The following is a 24,563-nucleotide window of genomic DNA, read 5'->3' as shown; positions in this document are numbered from 1 at the left end:
CATACCAGGAAATAGAGGGGCTGAGGGCGACCATGCATACCAGGAAATGGGGGTGAGAGGACCATGCATACCAGGAAAGAGGGGTTAGAGGACCATGCATACAAGGATAAGGGGGGTGAGGGGGACCATGCATTCCAGGAAAGGGGGGTGAGGGTGACCATGCATACCAGGAAAGGGGGGTGAGGGGGACCATGAATACCAGGAAAGGGGGGGTGACGAGACCATGCATACCAGCAAAGGGGGGGTGAGAGGACCATGCATACCAGGATTGGGGGGTGAGGGGTAGCATGCATATCAGGATGGAGGGTGAGAGGACCATGCATACCAAGATTGGGGGGTGCATTATTGCATTATTATTAAATCTTCATAAAGAAACTGCATACATATTCTAGAATACCCGATGCGTTAGAATCAGGCCACCATCTAGTAATTTAAATTAGTTGATAGGACTAGACTTGAGACAGTAAAAATATACTGTAGTAATTGATGTCTACTACAGTATTTTTTTACTGAATATAGTAAGATTTAGTGTTAGTGTGAAAAAAAGAATCACATCTGTGCATGCATCCTACAGCCATCTAGCACTGATTAGCGAAACATCACTGATCAACCTCTGGTTGTTTTGTTTTTTTGTGAAAAAGAATGAACATTTGTTTAGATTAGTTGATAGGATTAGATTACAGACAATAAAAATATATTATAGTAATCAGTGACTACACAGTATTTTTTACTGAACTTAGTCAGGGTTAGATAGTTGCGGGCATACAGTATTTTTTTTACTGACATCCGTTTAGTAAGTTTGTTTTTAATTTTACCAAATTTTTTATTTCTTTTTATTTTTATTTTATGTTTTTCTTTGTAGATTCTTTTTTTCTCTGGTGTAAACTTTTTTTATTCATAAAACACTCACACACACACCTGAATAAAATTTGGTATACACACAAACACCACATACGTGAAAAATGATCATCTCGCTCGTCTTAAGTATGGTATTCAGCGGAGGAGGCATGTTCTTTCATTGACTCTGACACTGATAGTGATCGAGAGGATGTCACCTTCCTTTATTTTTCATCCTCCTCCTCTTCCTCAAAAGATAACGAACAGCAATGCAGATGCCCCAGGACAGAAAATTAACCAGCGCCCACCGTTACTGACCCCTGAAGGTTATGAGCCACAGATTCCTGATTTTGTGGCACAATCGGGAATCCAATTTGACACCATCGGCCCCACTGAAATAGACTTTTACGAAGTCTCTGTGGATTTTTTTAAACTTCATGGCGGCCGAGACAAATTTATACATCCAGCAATTTTTGGACCAAAACATCAATATTTCATTTTCTAACTGGACCCCTCTAGATGCAGAGGAAATTAAGACATTTTGGGGCCTGGTCCTTCACATAGGGATAGTGAAGAATCCAGAACATTGGCAATATTGGAGTGTTGATGTTTTATGCAAAAAGCAAAATGTTAAATGTGCACTAGCACTGCCACCTGTTTGATTAAACCTACATGGCCAAACACATCTTTTGCCGTGGTGTGTACTAAGCTATGTTGATAAAATAGATATGATATGGTATGTGCTAAAAGCAACTGAGTGTAAAATTCACTCTTACCTGCCTTTATAGAGTGTATGATCCTATCAATCTGTTTGCTGGATGAAAGATGTGGGATTTCTAAATACTGGACCCATACCGGACTTGAAAGTGAACAGCGCTGGCAGAGTGCCGGCTGGCCACATCTGCTCAAACACCTGTTATTATTATTATTATTATTATTATTTATTGTTATAGCGCCATTTATTCCATGGCGCTTTACATGTGAGGGGGGTATACATAAAAACAAGTACAATAATCTTAAACAATACAAGTCATAACTGGTACAGGAGGAGAGAGGACCCTGCCCGCGAGGGCTCACAATCTTCAAGGGATGGGTGATAATACAGTAGGCGAGGGTAGAGCTGGTCGTGCAGCGGTTTGGTCGATCGGTGGTTACTGCAGGTTATAGGCTTGTCGGAAGAGGTGGGTCTTCAGGCTCTTTTTGAAGGTTTCGATGGTAGGTGAGAGTCTGATATGTTGTGGTAGAGAGTTCCAGAGTAGGGGTGATGCGCGAGAGAAATCTTGTATGCGATTGTGGGAAGAGGAGATAAGAGGGGAGTAGAGAAGGAGATCTTGTGAGGATCGGAGGTTGCGTGCAGGAAAGTACCGGGAGACGAGGTCACAGATGTATGGAGGAGACAAGTTGTGGATGGCTTTGTATGTCATGGTTAGGATTTTGTAATGGAGTCTCTGGGCAATTGGGAGCCAGTGAAGGGATTGACAGAGGGGAGAAGCTGGGGAATAGCGGGGGGACAGGTGGATTAGTCGGGCAGCAGAGTTTAGAATAGATTGGAGGGGTGCGAGAGTGTTTGAGGGGAGGCCGCAGAGCATGAGGTTGCAGTAGTCAAGGCGAGAGATGATGAGGGCATGGACTAGGGTTTTTGCAGATTCTTGGGTGAGGAATGAACGGATGCGTGAAATATTTTTGAGTTGAAGTCGGCAGGAAGTGGAAAGGGTTTGAATATGTGGTTTGAAGGAGAGATCAGCATCAAGGATTACTCCGAGGCAGCGAGCTTGTGGGACTGGGGAGAGTGGGCAGTCATTTACTGTAATTGATAGGTTCGTAGGGGGGGTCACGTGAGATGGGGGAAAGATGATGAATTCTGTTTTGTCCATGTTGAGTTTCAGATATCTAGTGGAGAAGAAGGATGAAATAGTGGACAGACATTGAGGGATTCTGGTTAGTAGGGAGGTGATATCTGGTCCAGAGATGTAGATCTGTGTGTCATCAGCATAAAGATGATACTGAAAGCCATGAGATTCTATGAGCTGTCCCAGGCCAAAGGTGTAAATAGAGAACAGCAGGGGCCCTAGGACTGAACCTTGTGGGACTCCGACAGATAGGGGGCGAGGTGAGGAGGTGGTGTGTGAGTGGGAGACGCTGAATGTCCGGTCTGTTAGGTATGATGAGATCCAGGAGAGGGCCAAGTCTGTGATGCCGAGGGATGAGAGGGTCTGTAATAATAGGGAATGGTCCACTGTGTCAAAGGCAGCCGACAGGTCCAGGAGGAGGAGGACAGAGTAGTGTCGCTTGCTCTTGGCAGTTAAGAGGTCATTGGTGACCTTAGTAAGGGCAGTTTCAGTGGAGTGGTGTGACCGGAAGCCAGATTGTAAGCGGTCGAAGAGGGAGCAAGAAGAGAGATGGGAGGACAGTTCAAGGTAGACGTGTTGTTCCAGTAGCTTGGAGGCGTATGGGAGAAGTGATATAGGGCGATAGCTAGATACAGAGGATGGGTCAAGAGAGGGCTTTTTGAGGATAGGTGTGATGGAGGCATGTTTAAAGCTTGAGGGGAAAACACCAGTTGTTAGTGATAGGTTGAAGAGATGGGTTAGGGTTGGGATGAAGACTGTGGTGAGGTTTGGGATGAAGTGGGATGGGATCGGGTCGAGTGCACAGGTGGTGAGATGTGATCTTGAGAGTAGAGTGGAGAGTCGATCTTCTGTAATGGTGGAGAAGTTGGTTTTGAAGGTGGAGGGCTGGGAAGTCGGGAGGAAGGGCTCTGGGGGTTGTTGACCAAAACTGTCCCTGATGTTATCAATTTTCTGCTTGAAAAATGAGGCAAAGTCTTCAGCTGAGATGAGTGGGGAGGGAGGAGGTGCTGGGGGGCGGAGGAGAGAATTGAAGGTGTTGAATAACTGTTTAGGGTTGTGAGACAGGGAGGATATGAGAGATGAGAAGTAGGTTTGTTTAGCTGTGGCGAGTGTGGTCTTGAAAGTAGTGAGGGACTGTTTGAATGCGATGAAATGCTCGTTGGAGTGGGATCTTTTCCATCTGCGCTCAGCAGCCCTGGAAGCTCGCCTCAGCTCTTTGGTCAGGCTGGTGTGCCAGGGCTGTCTGTTGATTTTGCGAGTTTTGGTATGTGTAAGTGGGGCAGCGGATTCCAAAGCTACAGCTATTGTGGTGTTATATAGAGCGGCAGCGTCATCCGCATTGTGTAAGGAACTTATATCTGTAAGAGGGAGGAGGGATTCGGAGAATGAGTGTAGGTCAAGGTGTTTAAGATTCCTGCGAGGGTGTGAAAGTTTGTGGGGTGGGGATTGTAGACATGGAGTGAAGAGGGAGGAGAATGTGAGCAGGTTGTGGTCAGAGAGAGGAAGAGGTGAGTTAGAGAGGTTAGATAGGGAGCAGAGGCGGGTGAAGATGAGGTCCAGTGTGTGGCCATCTTTGTGGGTGGCTGTAGAAGACCATTGAGTGAGGCCGAAGGAGGAAGTGAGAGATAGAAGTTTAGTGGCAGCTGAGAGGGAAGTGTCAATGGGGATGTTGAAGTCGCCCATGATGATAGTAGGGATGTCCGCGGAAAGGAAATGAAGTAACCAGGTGGTGAAGTGGTCAAAGAAGGTGGTGGCTGGCCCTGGGGGGCGGTAGATGACAGCCAGTTGGAGGTTGGAATGGGAGTAGATGCGCACAGAGTGCACCTCAAAGGAAGGGAGGGTAACAGAGGGTGGCAGTGGGATTGGGGTGAAGGAGCAGGTATCTGACAGGAGAAAACCAACTCCTCCACCATGTTTGCTGCTGGGGCGGGGGGTGTGAGAAAGGTGGAAGCCGCCATACGAAAGTGCAGCAGGAGAGGCTGTGTCAGAAGGGGTGAGCCAGGTTTCGGTGATGGCGAGGAAGGAGAGTTTGGTAGTAACAAAAAGATCATGGATGTAGGAAAGCTTGTTGCAGACAGAGCGAGCGTTCCACAGAGCTCCTGTTAGTGGGACTGGGGAAGCGGGGGCTGGGTGAATGGGTATAAGGTTGGAGAGGTTACGGAAGGTTGTGATAGAGCGTGGATGGGAGGTAGAAATGACTGTGGGAATGTGGTGAGGAGGACCAGGATTTGGAGAGATATCACCAGCAGTGAGAAGGAGCAGAGAAAGTGTTACCAGGTGGGAGCAGGAGAGGGCATGAGGGGGCTGTCTGTGTTTGGAGACAGAGGATTGTATGTTAAGGAACAGTTTTGAGGCGGAGGTGAGGTGGATGGGGAGGATTGAAGAAGAGATGAACAGTTCCTTACTAGGAGTAGGGATTAGGGGAATTAGCAGAAAGTGAAGGATTATTGGGGTGAAAGTGAAAACAAACAGAAACATTGTTTACAGTGACCTGTTCAAAAGAGCTACCGCCTAGAGGATGCATGCCGTCACTAAAAATACAGGCTCTCTGTCGGAAAAAAAAAGGAGTGTCTCTTTTCCATCGAGTTTCTATTGAAAGCGATTGTTATGACAGAAACACGTTGGACAAGAGGCACTCCTTTTTTTTCCTGCAGAGAGCCTGTATTCTCAATGACATCACGCATCCTCTAGGTGGCAGCTCTTTTGAACAAATGTTTGAGCAGATGTGGCCAGCCGGCACTCTGCCAGCACTATTCACTTATGATGGGGGCAGGTTTTGCAGCATTGAGAATCTCTCCCCCCAAGTGCTCACCCACCTATCCACTCTCTCTTTCCCCATGTGCTAACTTCTCCCGTCTGTGCTCTCTTCTTTGACCTGTCTGCCCCATGTGCTATCCACCGTGCTTGTGTGCAGTCTGTCCGATAAGACCCCTCATATGAGAAAGACTAACATTGATATTCCCATTCAAATGAAGGGATAATACTGTATGTGCATATGAGAAGTGACACGAATGATTTGATTGAGAAAAGGCTAATCATTTCTTTTCACCTCACTATATCTGATTGGCATTGGAGCCTTTGTGTAGTCAATGAAATAACACTATACGAGGGAGGAATATATTTCTGCTGGGACAATGTGCAATAATTTAAGCACTTTAGTCCATTCACAACCTGTTAACTAATAGGCTTTCCAGTGAATAATAATGATGCGGTGTTAAGTTATCGGCACAACGGTATAGTGATGTAATGATTTAATATTTCCCTTGAGAAATGGTATTTTAATGTTTCCCTATTTTCTGAAGATTTCTATATATATAAAAATACAGTGTTAATTAAAATATTAGTGTCCTTTGTGACTCCCTATAAATGAGGGGTCTTATCGGACAAACTGCACACAAGCACGGTGGATTAAGAATTATTATTTTTAATAATTTATTAAATATTAAGTTTAATTTTATTTTCTATCCACTACAGTCAGTGATCATATTTTAGTGGGATATTTATTAGGTTCTGGGGTGCAATTTTCAGTGATCCCATGTGCTATCCCCCTTGTCTGCTGTCTCTCTCCTTCCTGTGCTGTGTTCTCCTCTCATGTGCTGTCCAGTTTGAACTGTCTCCCTCCTGTACTCTGTCTCTCTCACCAATGTGTCTGACTGTGTACAGAACATACCACAGCTCCTGGGCAGGGGAGGAAGCAAAAGACAATACAGACATTACAGCAGGAGATTGCAGAGGATACATTTTGTGAGGTAAAATATTGTTTAAAAACAGTCAGTGAAATATTTTACCTCACAAAATGAATCCTCTGTGATCCCCTACTGTAATGTCAGTATTGTCTTTTGCTTCCTTCCCTTCCCAGAAGATGTGGTATGCTCCGTACATGGTCAGACACAGACAATTTTTAAAATGAACTTTCGTTCGAGGAAAATCCCTTTATTGTGACCGACTTCCTCTGCCTGTAGACAAGTCGCGCATCTGTCGACGGGATCAGCTGAATGATTCACTGCGCCTGCGTGGAATTTGCGCAGGCACAGTGCGATGGTGTTCCAATGGTGGTACCGCGCAAGAGGATGAGTGAGTGAGTGTGTGGATATGTGAGCGTGTGAGTGAGAGTGTGAATGTGTGTATGTGAGAGTGTGTGTGGTGCGTACGGCGTATAGAGTGTGTGTGTGTGGCGCAACGGTGTCCCACTGGTGGTACTGCGCAATAGTTTGGTACCAGCAGCAGTTTCCATATTGAGACACTCATCACTTGGATGTCCCAATATGGCAGTCGGTGAACTTCTGGGATTCGGTGACATCTGGACAGAACAGGAAATGAAAACATTACAAGGCAATTATATCAATAGATTGATTTGTAGTCATTTTGTCCTATCCTTTAAATGAAACATACTTATTACAATGTAGTAGAGAACGCTTTGCATGTTTATGCTCATTGCCTCAGATAGAAGATGAATTTCCTTGTTGTGGTGATATGTAATAAAAGTGTGTATGTAAAAAGTCATGTTAGGCTAGTTTCACACTAGCGTTACCGGGCCCAGCGCAGGGCCGCCGCTAAGCTCTTCCCCAGGCTGCGCCCCCTCGGGTCAGCTCCTCCTCCGATCGCTTGATGCTGCATGCGATCAGCATACCCTATATTGAGCGTTGGGTATGCTGGTCGTGTGCTGGTACACTTTTGCCTGTGCATCCGCCCTTTTTGCGCTGCGCCGACATGCGCCAAAAGCACTGTGTTGCATTTTTGCGCGCTCGGCGCAGCGCAAAAAGGGCAGATGCACAGGCAAAAGTGAACAGGCGCACGACCAGCTTACTCAACGCTAAGTATAGGGTATGCTGATCGCATGCAGCATCATGCGATTGGAGGAGGAGCTGACCGGAGGGGGCGCGGCCGGGGGAGGAGCTTAGCGGCAGCCCTGTGCTGTGCCCGGTAACGCTAGTGTGAAACTAGCCTTAGAACTACACAAATTATTTTTCTGAGATTGGTTGTGGATTTGTACCTTATCTTTAATGTGAATGTCTCGGATATTGCTGCATATAACACATTTGTTATTATGATAGACTCCTCTTCTTGGTGCTGGAATACAAATTCATGAAAAAAGAGTCACTGAAGACCTTCGCCCATTCCATGATCGAATGGAGGAATGTTTTAGGAATTTAAAAATGAAGGTTGAAAAGCAATATGGCGTGAGGGAATTGGTAAGATTTCATTTCTAATTCTTCTGCAATAAATTTGCAAATAATTATTGTGTTTTACACATTTCCCTCAATGGAATTTCTGCTTTCTGTATTTTAAACGGAGGGGGGTGTGGGTCCTGTGCTAAAAGATATCCATACATTTTGGATCTTACATGCTTTTTTCTTTCAAAAGAAACCTGAAACAATCTACAGTGGGGGAAATAAGTATTTGATCCCTTGCTGATTATGTAAGTTTTCCCACTGACAAAGACATGAACAGTCTAGAATTTTTAGGGTAGGTCAATTTTGACATTGAGAGACAGAATATCAAAAATAAAATCCAGAAAATCACATTGTACTGTATAAATTATATACATTAATTTGCATCTTGCAGTGAGAAATAAGTATTTGATCCCCTACCAACCATTAAGAGTTCTGGCTCCCACAAACCAGTTAGATGCTCCTAATCAACTCGCTACCTGCATTATAGACAGCTGTCTTACATAGTCACCTTTATAAAAGACTCCTGTGCACAGACTCAATTAATCAGTCAGACTCTAACCTCTACAATATGGGCAAGACCAAAGAGCAAGGGATCAACTAATTATTTTCTTCACTGTATACTGACCAGTTACAGCATAATATATTCCCTGTGTTGCATCACCTCAATGGACAAGATTGAAGTCTGTTCAGAGCCGCTAGTGAAAGTTATCAAATCAAGTCCATTGGCGCTAGGCAGGAAATGTTGCAGAAAATGTGTGCACTTTCTGGTATTACACATACATACATCACACCAGCACTGTCATTGGTTTTGTGATAGTTAATGTCCTGACAGCTTCTCTTTAGACTTGTCATTTTTGATTGATTCCTAGTAGTAAGCGAATGCACAGATGCAGATCTTGGTGCTGAGATTTCGGGAGACGAGATCTCGGTGCCGAGATCTCCATCTGCGTATGCGCCACCACCAGCGGCCGTTTTCCCAGAGTCCACCACAATGTAAACCATGGAAGTGCCAGGGCTCCAGGCTTTAACAAAATGTCATCTGAGCCCCTGTGCCCCAAACACCTGCAACATTACACCTCCGAATATCCCTTCCTCTCAGTCTGGGGTCAGCAGCATCGCCCCACACCTGCCTCCTGGGACCCCCACCCATTTCAGATGCCACACATGGTAAGCAATAACATGCACAGATTATAAGAAGCTCCATTTCACCATTTTCCTATTTTTCTCTTCAAAATGTGGGGTGCATCTTATAAGCCGCAAAATACAGTGTATCTTCATCTTTTACATTTTAAAAATTACAAAATTGTCCAGTGCAAAAGTTTGGGCACTCTTCATGGTTAAAGCCTAGTGTCATCACCTTTGCAAGTATCACAGCTTGTAAACACTTTTTGTAGCCAGCCAAGACTTGTTTGAGGGATTTTCATCCATTCTGCCTTGGAAAATTCTTTCAGTAATGTGAGATTCCAGAGTTGTCTTGCATCCACAGCTATTTTGAGATTTACACATAGATTCTCAATGATGTTCAGATTAGGGGACTGTGAGGGCCATTATAAAACCTTCAGCTTGTGCCTTTTGAGGTTGTCTATTGTAGATTTTGACTTGTGTTTAGGATTATTATCCATTTGTAGAAACCATCCTCTTGTCAACTTAATCTTTTTACAGATGGTGTTATGTTTGCATCAGGAATTTGTTAAGGATATCGGAAAGAGATATAAAAAGGGAGACAAGGGGCGTAGAGTCTATGTGTAGGTGTATATTCACCACAAGAAGATACATATTGTTGCACCCTTTGGATGTCTTGTATGTACGTTCAATTGGTCCGTATGATGGATCCACTCCTTCTTATCTTCCGGTATGCAGTACAATTGCAGGAACTATGCCAGCCTTGATCCAAGGATTGCATGTGAATACAATGATAAAAAAAAATCTTTTTTTGGTTCTTCCGGAGGACAAGGATAGTTTAGTGGTTGAGATGATTTGCTCAGTAACAAATTTATTTGGACACTTTAATAGGAACAAAACAACGCGTTACAGCACACAATTGCTTTCATCAGATATAATATGTGCTTTTAAAAATTTTATAAAAGAAAGTTGTGTTTATAGAATGGTGACTCCTGACATATAGCAGGGGTGTGCTTCAATTAATTAGGATTAACTCCCCACCCCAAGTGGGTCAGTGTGATTTTAAACCAATCTTGGTATATCAGAATGGTATAACGGTGCCATTTTCAGAGTGCTAGGCAGCTGCTTAGAAGAACCCATGGCTGCTGTATTTTGGCACAAGGTTAGAGGAGGCTAGGTTTTTAAAAATCTGGGAAATTTGCATCATCTGGCCTTTCCTAATGATGATAGTGAACAAGCCATAACCCTAACAGGCTAATGAAGGTCAGAAACCTTGGTCAAAGTTATCTGAGTACACAAATCTCCAATGGTGCCCAAACTTTTGCATGGACCCATTTTCCTTTTTGTAATTTTTAAAATGAAAAAAATGACTATATATTTTTTTCTCTCCCTAAAATACAAAATAAATGTGTCATCTTTAACTTTAGCCCTTTTAGAGATCATTTCATCTTCAACTTGCTTAACTGTTCAAAATAGCAGTAATTTTGACAAGAGGTGCCCAAACTTTTACATGCCACTGGTAAGATTTTAGTTTATTTATTTGCATTTATCAGTACAGACTGATACAAAATTGTATCCCTACAGTGCAAAATTATGTTCCTAACATATCTGTTAAACTAAAGAGGCTAATGTGCAGACTTGTGTAGCTGCTTGTGTCTAAAGGTACTGTCACACTAAGCGATATCGTTATAACTTGTGACGTTATAGTGATATTGCTAGCGATATCGCTGTGTCTGATACATACCAACGACCCGCTCCCCAGCTGGTTATCGCTGATCGCGCGAGAACGTTCAGGACTGTTTCTCGTCGTCAGCTTCCTGCGGCGCTTCCTGCTGTGACGACGAGCGACGCGTGGAGCCGGGCGGGAGGACGCAGGATCGCCTGGTGTGACAGGTAAGTAGCGACCCCCATCCCCAGCGATGTCGCTGGTGAGATCTGCCTGTGTGGCAGCTCACTAGCGACCACTTAGCGAAGTACCAGCGATCCTGACCGCGTCATATCGCTGGTCGGGATCGCTGGTACATCGCTAAGTGTGACAGTACCTTAACTGTGGGTCCTCTTTTTTCTAATGTTTAGCAGAGTCTTATCTGTACAATCTTCTTGGTGATCCTCAATGCATCTTTTTACTCTCACCAAGTGATTCAACTTTTATCATGTACTCTTTATAGTAATGACTAGAGTTGAGCGAAACGGGTCGAAAAATTTCAAAAGTCACCGACTTTTGGCAAAGTCGGGTTTCATGAAACGAAACCCGACCCTAGGATGAGGTCGGCCACGAGGTCGGCGACTTACGCGCCAAAGTCGCGTTTCAAAAGTTTGTTTTGCGCTCTTTTTCAGCCAATCAGGATCCACGGACACTGTGGGCAACGTGATGACATAGGCAGGGGTCACCACCATCTTTCAGAAGGGCATGCAAGTGATTGGCTTGCTTTGGTGGGCGTCACAGGGGGTATAAAAGGGCGTGCACGCCGACCGCCATCTTACTACTGCCGATCTCAGTATAGGGAGAGGTTGCTGCTGATTCTGTAGGGAGAGCGTTAGGCAGGGAAGAAGACAAAAAAACTGCTTCTGCTGCTAGCGATTTGGCCTGCACAACACACCAGTCACTGTGTATGCAGTGCAAGGGGAGGCTATATAGTGGTGTATCAGTGGTGTTGGTTGTTGGGCTGCCTTCTAAGGCTTCCTGACATTCCTGCATTGCTGTTTACCCACTGCTCCGCAAACAGCTTTTTTAAAAGCAATCCCAATTTTTTTTTTTGTCCTGCTGAGAAGAAAAAAAAACTGCTTCTGCTGCTAGCGATTTGGCCTGTACAACACACCAGTCACTGTGTGTGCAGTGCAAGGGGAGGCTATATAGTGGTGTATCAGTGGTGTTGGTTGTTGGGCTGCCTTTTAAGGCTTCCTGACAGGCTGGCATTGCTGTTTACCCACTGCTCTGCAAACTGCTTTTTTAAAAGCAATCCAATCTCCCTTATCCTCTAGTCACTTTTGTCACAGCTGTGCCATCGAGCCTGTCACATAGCGCTCAGATATCAGTGGGCCTCACACAATCCAAAAGTGTCCAGTGTCCACAAGTGTCTGCAGAAATTCAAAATCTCCCTTATCCTCTCGTCACTTTTGTCACAGCTGTGCCATCGAGCCTGTGACATAGCGCTCAGATATCAGTGGGCCTCACACAATCCAAAAGTGTCCAGTGTCCACAAGTGTCTGCAGAAATTCAAAATCTCCCTTATCCTCTCGTCACTTTTGTCACAGCTGTGCCATCGAGCCTGTCACATAGCGCTCAGATATCAGTGGGCCTCATACAATCCAAAAGTGTCCAGTGTCCACAAGTGTCGGCAGAAATTCAAAATCTCCCTTATCCTCTCGTCACTTTTGTCACAACTGTGCCATCGAGCCTGTCACACAGCGCTCAGATATTCATTGGGCCTCACCCAATCCAAAAGTGTCCAGTGTCCACAAGTGTGTGCAGAAATTCAAAATCTCCCTTATCCTCTCGTCACTTTTGTCACAGCTGTGCCCTCGAGCCTGTGACATAGCGCTCAGATATCAGTGGGCCTCACACAATCCAAAAGTGTCCACTGTCCACAACTGTGTGCAGAAATTCTAAATCTCCCCTGTCCTATAGACACCTTGTACCTTGTTTTACATTACTATATAGTTTGTTGGATTTTGTCTACATTTCTACCAAAAATGAGGAAGGCTGGTGGAAGAGGCCGTGGAATTGGGCGGGGGTTGGCAGCTGGTAATGATGGTGTTGGTGGTGGATCTGATGGTAGTGGCAAGAGCAAAATAGGACCGAATGCAGGAGGTGTTGAGCCTGCGTCATCGTCTGGCTACATAAGGCCTCGAACGCTTAGTTTTCTAGGAGTTGGCAAACCGCTTGTAAAGCCAGAGCATCAGGAAAAAGTTTTGTCTTACATTGCTGACTCAGCCTCCAGCTCTATCGCCTCCTCTTCTTCAGTTGTAAAAAGTAAAAGCACTGAGTCGTCATTGGAGGCTCATGTTCATGAACCACACCTTTCCTTGTGTCCTTCACCCCAACCAAGATTGAAGGATGACGCAGGCCATACTACTGATTACTCCATGGAGCTGTTTTCACATACCATGCCTGGATTATCAAGTCAAATGGTGAATTACCCAGGCCAAGATGAATCTGACATGGAGTGCACTGATGCACAGCCGCTGATGGATGATTCTGCTGGTACATTCACTCAGAGCACTACATTGTCCTCGCAGTGTACAGAGCCAGATTCTGACCCTGATGAGACTCAGGTGCCCCTTCCCGCACACTATACCACCATACACGGTGACACAGAGGAAGGTGCACATGACATAGAAGAGGAGGTGATGGATGACCCAGTTGTTGACCCAGATTGGCATCCATTGGGGGAAGAGGGTGCTGCTTCCAATAGCTCAGATGAGGAGCATCCACAGCAGACATCGACATCGCAACAGCTGTTATCTGGCAGGCCCGGAGCACACCAAAGACAGGTTCCAAACATCAAAAGAGTTGCTGGACAGCTTGTCCAGAGGGTCAAAAGATCACAGCGTGCTAGGCCGCAAAATGTCTGCCAAAGTAGGAAGAGTGCAGTGTGGCACTTTTTTGAACAAAATCCTCATGATCAGGCCAAGGTTATCTGTAAGGAGTGTGCAAAGACCTTTAGCTGAGGGAAAAATTTGAATACCAGTTGCATGCTTAGACATTTAACCAGCATGCACTTGCAAGCGTGGACACAACACCAAACCTCAAGTGCCACATGTGCAACTGATCACAACGAAGGTAGTCAGCAACGCTACATTGTTTCCCCCACTGTAAGCCCACCGGTTAGCACAGCAGCAAATGTTGAGGTGTCGTTGCAAGGCCACAGCAGTCAGGGAATCCCACTGTTATATCAACGAAAGACTGATTCTAGGCCATCAGAAAGAACACCAACTCCATCACCATCATCAACCCTCTCTCAGTCCGCCCTGTCCACCGCTACTTCCACCATATGCAGCTCTCAAGTCCAGCTCACCCTCCCAGACACTATGAGTAGGTCAAGAAAGTACTCAGTCTCTCATCCGCGTACACTGGGTTTGAACGCCCACATTGCCAAACTAATCTCGTTTGAGATGATGCCCTTTCGGTTGGTGGAAAGCACAGCTTTCCGCGAACTCATGGCCTATGCAGTACCATGCTATGACCTACCCAGTCGCCACTTCTTCTCTCGCAAAGCCATCCCAGCCCTCCACCATCATGTGAAAGACCGCATTGTCCATGCACTCAAGCAGTCAGTGAGCGGAAAGGTGCACCTCAGAACTGATGCATGGTCCAGTCGGCATGGCCAGGGCCGTTACGTGTCCATCACTGCACACTGGGTTAATGTGGTGGATGCAGGGTCCACAGGGGACAGCGGTGGTGAGACAGTGCTGCCTAGCCCACGGTATAGGAAACAGTTGGCTGTAGGCGTTCGACCCTCCTCCTCCTCCTTCTCCAGAAGCGAAAGCTCGTCCACAGAGCGCAGTCGTACGAGCACTCCATCTGCAGCTGCCACTGTTGCACACGATGTGTCCCCCTATCGAGCAGCTAGTGGAAAGCGTCAGCAGGCTGTGTTGCAGATGATGTGTTTGGGCAACAGACACACCGCCGAGGTGCTGGCCGAGTACTTGAAGCGACAAACTGAGTCATGGCTGGGCAGTGTACATCTTGAGGCAGGCAAGGTAGTTAGTGATAACGGCCGTAATTTTGTGGCAGCCATAGCCCTTTCAAAACTCAGCCATATACCTTGCTTGGCTCACACCTTGAACCTGGTGGTGCAGTGCTTCCTCAAAAATTATCCGGAGTTAACAGCCCTGCTCCAGAAGGTGCGAAGACTGTGCGCGCACATCCGCCGGTCGCCTGTACACTCCGTTCGTATGCAGAAGCTGCAGCGATTGCTCCACCTTCCCAACCACCGCCTCATTATCGACATTGCAACAAGGTGGAACTCCACCCTGCACATGGTGGAGCGGTTGTGCGAGCAGAGGCAGGCCATAATGCATTTGTGGGAGGATACACGGACAGGCACTTTGAGAGCAGACATGGAGTTGACAGGTGTGCAGTGGTCGAAGCTGAAAGACCTCTGTAAAGTCCTTCAGTGTTTTGAGGAATGCACACGGCTGGTAAGCGCAGACGACGCCATCCTAAGCATGAGCATCCCACTTATGCGTCTGCTCATGCAAACTTTGACGCACCTTAAGGAGCAGGCGTCTGCAGCCAATGTTGATGAGGAGGAAGAGGAGGAGGGAATCCTTGATGACATAGAGCCATTGTCTGCTCAGGGACCTCTCCTGGACGAGGTGGAGGAAGAAGAGGAGGAGGAGGATGATGGGGATGATTACTTAGGGGAGGAGGATGCATCTCGTGGGGCAAGTGAAAATGTTGGCGTGGCAAGGTCTGGTACAGGGTTTGTGCGTGACTGGAGGGATGTGGATTTGCCAGAAAGTGCTCCTCCAACCAGCACTCGCAGTGCATCATTGACACCGGGAACATTGGCCCACATGTCAGATTATGCCTTGCAGATCCTAAAAAGGAACCCACGCATTGCCAAAATGATTAACGATGACGACTACTGGTTGGCCAGCATCCTGGATCCACGCTATAAAGGCAAATTACAAAACATCATGCCACAGGAGAACCTTGACCTAATATTGGCTAATAAACAAGCAACTCTGGTAAATCGGTTGCTTGAGGCATTCCCAGCACACAGCAGCGGTGATGGTTCTCACACGAGCCGTACGGGCCTGGGGCAGCTTGGCAGAGGTGTTCGTGGTGCACACAGCAGAAGTGGCGTTGGAGACAGGGGTTTCATGACAATGTTGTGGACTGATTTTTCAAATACCGCTCACACAACTGGTAATACTGCATCGATGGAAAGTGACAGGAGACAGCAGTTGTCAACTATGGTTACAAACTACTTTTCCTCCCATATCGATGTTCTCCCACACAGGTCATTCCCCTTTGACTATTGGGCCGCTAAACTGGACACCTGGCCTGAATTGGCCCAATATGCCTTACAGGAGCTCGCTTGCCCAGCTGCAAGTGTGCTATCGGAAAGAGTCTTCAGTGCAGCTGGATCAATCCTGACAGAAAAAAGGACCCGTCTGTCAACCCAAAATGTGGATGATCTAACCTTCATTAAAATGAACCATGCATGGGTTTCCAAGGATTTTGTCCCACCTTCCCCTGATGACACATAGGGTGACAGAAAAATGGCTTGCTTTGGTCCACCTCTTCCTGGGACTTCACCTATTTCGCCTTTTGCATCAGCTGAATGTCCAACATCAACATATGCCACTTTCTAAAATTCCCTAACTGTGCTGCCCCCCCCCCCATGGCCGGGGTTACCACCTAGCGCACGACACCGTGCGAGTGCCGTTGCCCTGGACAGGTGGGTAGGCCGACTCTTGGTTACGGGCACTGGCACAGGGTCCCTCATAGTGCAATCAAGTGTCTCTGACGGTGGTGGTGCACACCCGCCGTCAGACACACCGCCGTACTATGAGGGGCCCAGTGCCAGTACCGACGCCCACGAGTGGGCCCCCCTTGCTTGGGCAGGGCCCCAGCATTTGCAATCTTTACCTCTCCCTGCTCCTCCGCTGTGTAATCTGGGCCGTCAAATCCATACTGTGCCTGACACCGTCTGAGCCTGCCTCCTGATGTACAGACATATATTTTGAATGTGTACGCTATCCATACATGTTATCCGGGGATACGGTACCCTTTCTAACCTTTGTGCAATCACGTGCAATCTATACTGGGCCTAACACCGTCTGAGCCTGCCTCCTGATGTACAGACATATATTTTGAATGTGTACGCTATTCATACATGTTATCCGGGGATACGGTACCCTTTCTAACCTTTGTGCAATCACGTGCAATCCATACTGGGCGTGAGAACGGCTGGCGAGCTGTTAAGCAAGCTACAGCACCTGTCCAGACAAGTACAGGGATTCCCTAGCGAGGAGACTTATTTCATTGTTTTCAATGTTGGGACAGCAATTTTTGGGGAGCACTATACTCTGGAGAATGATAGATGGTGCCCACCATACACTGGAACATTCCAAAGGTGGACATCAGACACTGGAGCAGCATTTACAGGGCCCATTATACACTAGAGCATTAGAAATGGGGCCCATTATGTTTGGAGCATTATTTGGGCCCATAAGACAGTGGAGCTTCATCCATGGGGACCAACATATACTGTAGCATTATGTGGAGCTCATCATATACTGTTTCAAACATTATATGGGACCAATGATTCTGTATGGAGAAATAGATGGGCCTCGTCATGAGATGTAAAAAGTGAAGTATTTTTCATTGTACTATACCGCTGTTTCTCTGCCGTATCGGAGCATGATGAGTTGTGGTATGTGTTAAAGGGGCGCTCTTTCGCCCAGGGCACATGAAAACCTGGAGCCTGCCCTACCCCCCCACAACTTTAGCCAAATAATCCCCATTTTTCAGTGCGTAACTTGTATTATGAAGTTAATTAAGGTTGACAAGCTTAAGTAAGAAGAATTGATGCTTTTGGCATTCAAATGGGCACTGTTGGTGTGTTTCCTGTCCTCCTCTCACTGCCGACTTTTATTCCCCATTGACTTACATTGGGTTTCGTGTTTCGGGACGACCCCGACTTTTCCCTATAATCGGCCGATCTTGCTCGACCCGACTTTTGGAAAAGTCGGGTTTCACAAAACGAAACGCGACCCTAAAAAACCAAAAGTCGCTCAACTCTAGTAATGACATTTATAACCTTTTTTATACTGAAAAAAAACTTTGATATTGTCAGAATGATCATTCTTGTTTTTATTATTTTCTCACCATTTGGTAAAATTGAAAAATCCAATTAAGCAGATGTAGCATACTTTTTTCTTTTAATTTACTTCTCTTGCAGCCCAACTTTGATGATAGAAGAGTGGGAAGGCCAAGATCTATGATCCGGTCCTATCGACAGATGTCTATTATATCTATGTCTTCAATGGCATCTGATTACAACACTCCCATTAAATCTACAGCAGAAAGGTAAGATAAATTATTCGCACCCTAACACTTTAGAAAGTTTATATCCTCTACTGTGGGTCGCCCTTCCAGGGCTGTGGGGTACTCGGTCCCGGGCCGGTCATTCAGGGGGAAAGGTGTCACAGCAGCGGTGACCCGGTCCGTGGCCCTGGGCGCCCAAATAATAGGGAGATTTGAATGGTGGAATGTAGTTGATTAGATGAGTAGTTCGTGACGCCACCTGTGGTGTTCGGCAAGGGAGGTGTTAAGCCGACGCTGCATGCAGATCCTCTGGGACTGATGGTATGGTGCAGCAAAGATGTTATAGCTCCTCACAGGTGAAGCTGTAGTCCCAGGGCAGGGTAGATGTGGAGGCAAAGGGGAGGCGTAGGTGAGGCAGTGTCAGGCACCAAGATGTAGCACTGCCGGGTGTGTTGGCGCAGGAATAAGTGGAGGACACCAGGGCATGTAGTTCCAAAGCTTTACTCACAGTCTGTTGTGCAAACAGGTGCCTGCCTCCGTGCCGTGTCCTCCGGGTCAGGGGCTCCGTCAACTTCCAGGCCAGGTAGAATACTCCTTTCCAACACTCCACCAACATGTGCCTTTTTGAACGTCTCATCTTATAGCGCCTATAAATTAAGTACTCCCATAACTGAGTTACACTGGAGTTGCTCCTGTCCAATGTTCTTATGAACTCTCCTTGTACGGCAGACATCTGTAGCCTACTTCGGGGACTCCTTGCTTCCTAGTCCCGGCTCACCTATGTTGCTGTTGTGCCACCAAGTCTGATGTGGGAATAAAGTATTGTTAACTTCTATTCCTCCGGTGTCTGCTGCAGGGCTTCCCCTGACGAAGCTGCAGGCAAGCAGCGACACGCATTGGGCATTGTGGGCAGTGTGAGTATACTTGGGTGATTTTCATGTGATCCAGCAATTGCCTTCCCTCATCTATGGGCTTGCACGGTAATCATTTGGATTGTTCCTATACCTACCATATCTCACTATTTGTGTATTTTCCTCATTATTCAAGTGACTAGTAGGTTGATCAGATTTTACTGTTGCAATTTGTCCATATCTTTATACTAAACATTCTATGCATATTATATGGTGATAGAAGGCATTGTTGTGAATGCATACTTGAAATATGTAATGATATAATTATTTCTCTTTCTGTATACTGCATGACTTCTTCACCTGCCCACTTTTGTTCTATTTGTGGTTTTTAATTGTTTTTGTTGTACACTTGGACCTTCCTGGCTATTGTATGTCAAATAAAAGCCTTTTTTCACATGGATATTCTGCTGTTGTGTGCTTGTTATCCTGTGTCTCTTTTCTCCTTTTTTTTCATTGCTGCAGGATCTTTAGTATCCATACAACCTTGGGGACCGGGCCCCGCTCTTGCGCTTAGAACTTCTAGGAAAGGTTCTCCTCTAACCCACGTCCTCTGTTCTCTTTTACTTCTCATGTTCCGTACTAACCCTTTCTTTCTATGGAAAAATCAGGTTTCCTTTCTATGTCTCTTTCTTGTGCCAGCAGACCCAGGTCACTGTGGCCTGCTGCAGCACTTCCTTCATCCATCCCTCTCCCCGGGGATCTTCTCTGTCTCACTCTCTGTCCTTTTGCATCCTCACTCACTCCCAGTGACCAACTGAATCACTGACTGAACGACTGACTGAATGACTCACTGAATCCTAAACTCTTCCCGCTCTTTTAATGTAAACTAAGCTCCACCCACCTCCCAGCACGTTTCGTGTTCCAAGCTGGGAGCCACCAATGGCTGCTTTGCTATACTCCAAGCAGGGAGCCGCCGAAGGTGCGTTGCTACACTACTTTGTGGTGTGGGGTGCTGGTGTTGGAGTGTGGTCAGGAGCTTCCCACCTTACCTGGATGGTGGGGCACCACACCTCAGGAGGAGGTGCAGTACCTCTGTGGCGACTGAGCCTCAGGGGCGCCACAACTGTTTTTATGTTGATGTAGGGAATTTGGAACTTTATATTGTCCCTGTAAAGAAATGTTACTAGATAAACAAGCATAACAATGTGGACCATATTAGACTAAAAAAATGGTATTCAGTAGTGGACATCATTTCTTCGAGGCGATGCGGCCTGAATGGGGCCCAGTGATCAAATTGACGGCGGCCAATCATTTCCGACTGGGATGGGCAACTAAGTCTCGGGCATAGTGGTTACTTGAGAGCCGGCATCAACTAAACAGCGGACGGCCCGACGGTCTATGGCTAGTTTCACACTAGCATTTATGAGCGCAGCGACGGCCTGCGCACGGCCGCCGCTAAGCCCCGCCCCCGCCGGTAGCTCCGCCCACCGGCGCATGACGCTGCATGCGCCCTGCGTCCCCTATCTTTATCACAGGGGGCGCAGGCCGTGCGCAGTATGCGTTTGGCGGCGCATGCGCCTTTTTGACGGTGCGCCGACGCAGCCAAACTGCAGCAGGTTGCGTTTGGCGCAGGTCGGCGCACCGTCAAAAGGACGCATGCGCCGCCAAACGCATACTGCGCACGGCCTGCGCCCCCAGTGATAAAGATAGGGGACGCAGGGCGCATGCAGCGTCATGCGCCGGTGGGCGGAGCTACCGGCGGAGGCGCGGCAGGGGGCGGGGCTTAGCGGCAGCCGTGTGCAGGCCGTCGCTGCGCTCATAAACGCTAGTGTGAAACTAGCCTATTTTGGCCCAAATGAGAGGACTCAGGGAACCCAAACTTGTGGGACTTCTTTCTCTCCTTCCTGGCTGCTCAGCCTCTGGGCAGCGGTGGAGGGATCTTCCTCGGAGTGCACATCCTCGAGCATAATGTCCAGTGTCTCCACAAGTGAAACAGATTTTCCGCCTTTCTGCGTGAGGTTGTCTTGTTTCCTGGCGAGGTTTGGGATCAGTTCTGCTCTCAGAGGGGTCCAGGGGTACTGAAGGTTTCTTCCTTAAGTCGGACCATTTCTCTCGCATGTCCTTTATTTCCTTCCAGAGTTCTCTCACCAAACTTGGTTCAGTTGCCAGCAAAATGGATAACTCCCTGCTCTGGACCTTCCCTGTCGGGACTGTCACCCTCCTCTCCTGCTCATGTGCTTGTGCTTCTGCCTCAATTTACAGAAAGGAGATACACGGATTAATTTGCAAGCGCTCTCGCAGGACCTGTTTAAGCAGCGCATGTCTAAAGCATGCTACTAGCTTGTCTCTCAGGGGGTCCTATGCCTACATCATCCAACTTGGCAATCGTAGCGTGGATCTCCTGCAGCGTGTTCATGTATTGGGTCACAGAATCCCCCTCCCTTTGGACACGGCTAAACAAGCGCTTGTGTAATTCTCCAATGTCTGTGGTGTCCCCGTGCATTTCCTCTAGGATTTGTAACACCTTGGTAAAGGTGTCTCACTCATACGGGGGCCGGAACATGACAGAGCACTGTGCTTCTCTATCCAGGGCCATCATGGCAATCTCTGCCTGCATTGCGTGGGTCATGGGGTGTATCCTCAACATACCCTTGACCCCCTTAGTACAATACCATAGCAAAGTGTTGCTCCCTGTGAACTTTGGGAGGTTGCTCAACATTGCCCCCAGCGGTATACTGACCCTTGTGGCACCCACAGTCATTTGGTCTGTCACTTCCACGCCTGTGGACTGCTTCCTGCCATCTACGCCAAGTGTGAGCAGGTTGTGGGATGCAGTGACACAGAAGGCAGAGCAAGAGTTAGCAACTTTACTTTAACAGGGGGATTCTCCATGCAGGAAGGTAAATGGTTTAAAGGGGTAATAAACAGTTAAATGGCAGAATGCACGGTTCAAAGAAAAAGTTAATAACTTTACTTTAACAGGGAAATAATCCACGCGGGGAGGTAAACAGTTAAATGAGGGAATAAATGGTTCAATTTGGAAAGGATATGCAGAGTTCAGGAACAATGAATCAGGTAGTTCTTGTGAAACACTTAATGTGTCAGAAGTTCCTCTGACTGTGACATCTGCTGGGAAGTCAATAGTGCCAACAGCGGCTGGTGCGGTGCTTATCCAGGAAGGTCCTGTAGGCAATGAGGATCTGTCTTCTGGCATCAGCAGTCGGTCTCCGGTACCTCCCACTGAGCCCCTAGTCCATAAGTTGATGCAGCCGAGTCAATCAAGGTCGCAGCGCTGTCCAGGTCCAACGTAGACTGGCAAGTATCAACTGGCAAATCAGGGTGCAAGTGTCTGCCCTTTACCCGGTTTCCCTTATGTGGCACATGCGCTGTACTCATGGACACAGAATGTATGGCACCTTGCTCTCTGGTAGACACCGGGCAACCTGCAACTCTCTCTCTCAAGTCCCCGTGATTGGCGACGGGGGTTTACAGACACAGGCCTGCAAAGTACTGGTGCTCTGGGGATGGATCACTCCTCTCAGCCTGCTGCATGCCGACTGCTGCACCAAAACTGTCTCTAGCCCACTGGGTCCATCTACTGCAGTCCGTTGCAGTGCCGGCGGTTCGGGTGCAGCACACGCTGCCTGCCCTGCTGCTCACACCCTGATGGCGGGGGTCTCTCTGCAGCTTCGCACTCTTTCTACCTCAGCTTTTGGCTGGGTTCTCTGACTAAGCATGCCCCCTCTTCCTAGGTCATGGGGCCTGTCCGGTTCCCTATATAGGAAACAGGGAAGGCAACCTCAACAGTTCTAGTCCCAAAAAGCCGGCACTCACAGCCCAGTCTTCTTCCTTACACTTTAACCTCTTCACAACATGCGCCGTAGATATAGTGCTCTTCAGGAGCTGCATTCCTGCAAACAGCAGTTTATGTATGGCGCCACAATCGCGCGGCCTCACGGTGAGTGCTGCGGCGAATGGGTGCAGGTGTCAGCTCTATTTGAGAGCTGACACCCCGCAGCAATGCCTACGATTTGTGCTAGCAACGAACACGGGCAATTAACCCTGCTGATGCCGCTGTCAGTAGTGACAGCGACATAGAGGAGCATCATGCAAGGAAAGGGCTCCCTGTGCGCTTCCATCAGGACAGCGTGATGCGATCATGTTGTCCTGATGGTCTCCATGGACACCCCCGGCCGCAAGATGACAGCGGGGTCCTTCAGGGAAGGTGGCATGTCAGTGCCTGCTCAGAGTAGGACCTGACCTCCTTCCCTGCCTGGCAGATGCTGATGTGATGCTCTGCAGTGCAGAAGCATTTCAGAGCATGAAATAAGTGATCTGATACTATACAGTAATGTCCCATCCTGGGATAATGTAAAAAAGTTAAAAAATTATTGTTAAAAAGTTGTAAATATCATCAAATAAAGAACAAAAAAAAAACAAATATTTTTTCCAATAAATACATTTATTTATGTAAATAAAAAAATAAACAATAAAAGTACACATATTTAGCATTGCCACATTCGTAACGACCCACTCTATAAAACTGTCCTACTAGTCAACCCCTTCAGTGAACACCGTAAAAAAAGAGCAAAAAGCAATGCTTTATCATACTGCCGAACAAAAAGTGCAATAAAACACGATCAAAAAGATGAATGCAAATAAAAATAGTACAGCTGAAAATGTCATCTTGTCCCTTAAAAAACAAGCCGCCATACAGCTCCATCTGTGGAAAAAGTAAACTAGTAAAAACTAGTTTTTGCAATAAAAAGCGTCTTTTAATGTGACAGCAGCCAAAAAAAAAAACTATATAAATCTGGTATCACTGTAATCGCACTGACCAGAAGAATAAAGTCGCCAAATCACTTATACCACACGAGGAATGGTGTTAAAAATAAATAAAACCAATTCTTCACCTGCTGTTGATTTTTTTCATTCTGCCTCCCAAAGATCACAGTAAGGGCCGGCACGCATTTATTCTCCATTCCACACTGAGTACTTACATTGGGGTTTGCAAATCTCTGACATACGTGATTCAGACGGAACCCACAGTGAAAGATTTCCTATAATGAGACAGATGAAGGCACTGTGGATGCCAAAGAACCTGCGATCCAGCCGTGTTCGTCTTTTTAGGATCCCATAAAAGTGCCATTGGCCACAGCTTTGTGCACTCCTGAAAAGTACAACGCTAAACAGAGGCCAGATGAAGTCCACAGTAATTCTGCTGCCTCATTACAGTGAATGAATCCATAGGGGATTTCATCTGTCACTCAGAGATTTAGATGGAAACCAAAAAGTAAGTTCTCAGCATAGAGCGATGGATAAATGTGATCCCAAACGTTATGTAAAATGTTCCCAATAAAAGCTTCAACTCAATCCACAAAAAAGCAAGCCCTCACTCAGGTCTGTCATCTGTTAATGGAAATATAGGGGGCTTCCTCTTTACTGGAAGCGCAAAGGCACTGGAAAAGTTAGATGTCTCCTCACCCTCCAAAAGAAATTCAGCAAATTCTCCGCTTCCAAATACCCCCTCCCTTCTGAGCCCCAGTGGGCCTAAACCACATTTAGCGCCCACATGTTTTTTTCATTTCTGTAGTAATGAGATTCCGCCTAATTTTAAGGTGCGTGTCTGCAGAAACATGAGCTGGTCATAACTTACTGATCACTACAATGTACTGATCACTGCAACAGCAGTTTGCTATTTTCACTCAGCAACATCCACTACTGC

At 46.8% G+C, this 24,563-nt stretch overlaps 1 protein-coding gene across 1 annotated transcript in view; it reads left to right on the top strand.

Annotated features, from left to right (window-relative positions):
* DOCK2 (dedicator of cytokinesis 2) overlaps nucleotides 1-24,563 on the top strand; it is a 1,017,649-nt gene that overhangs the window by 894,284 nt on the left and 98,802 nt on the right. The window contains exons 47-48 of the mRNA XM_073573729.1: nucleotides 7,742-7,879; nucleotides 17,902-18,029. Of these exons, the coding sequence (XP_073429830.1) occupies nucleotides 7,742-7,879; nucleotides 17,902-18,029 (266 nt within the window). The remainder of the gene's footprint in view (nucleotides 1-7,741; nucleotides 7,880-17,901; nucleotides 18,030-24,563) is intronic.

This window comes from Dendrobates tinctorius, unplaced genomic scaffold (assembly GCF_039654945.1).
Source record: "Dendrobates tinctorius isolate UK_male_01 unplaced genomic scaffold, ASM3965494v1 ptg000036l, whole genome shotgun sequence".
Classification (NCBI taxonomy): Eukaryota; Metazoa; Chordata; class Amphibia; order Anura; family Dendrobatidae; genus Dendrobates; species Dendrobates tinctorius.
This window is presented reverse-complemented; position numbering and strand designations above follow the sequence as displayed.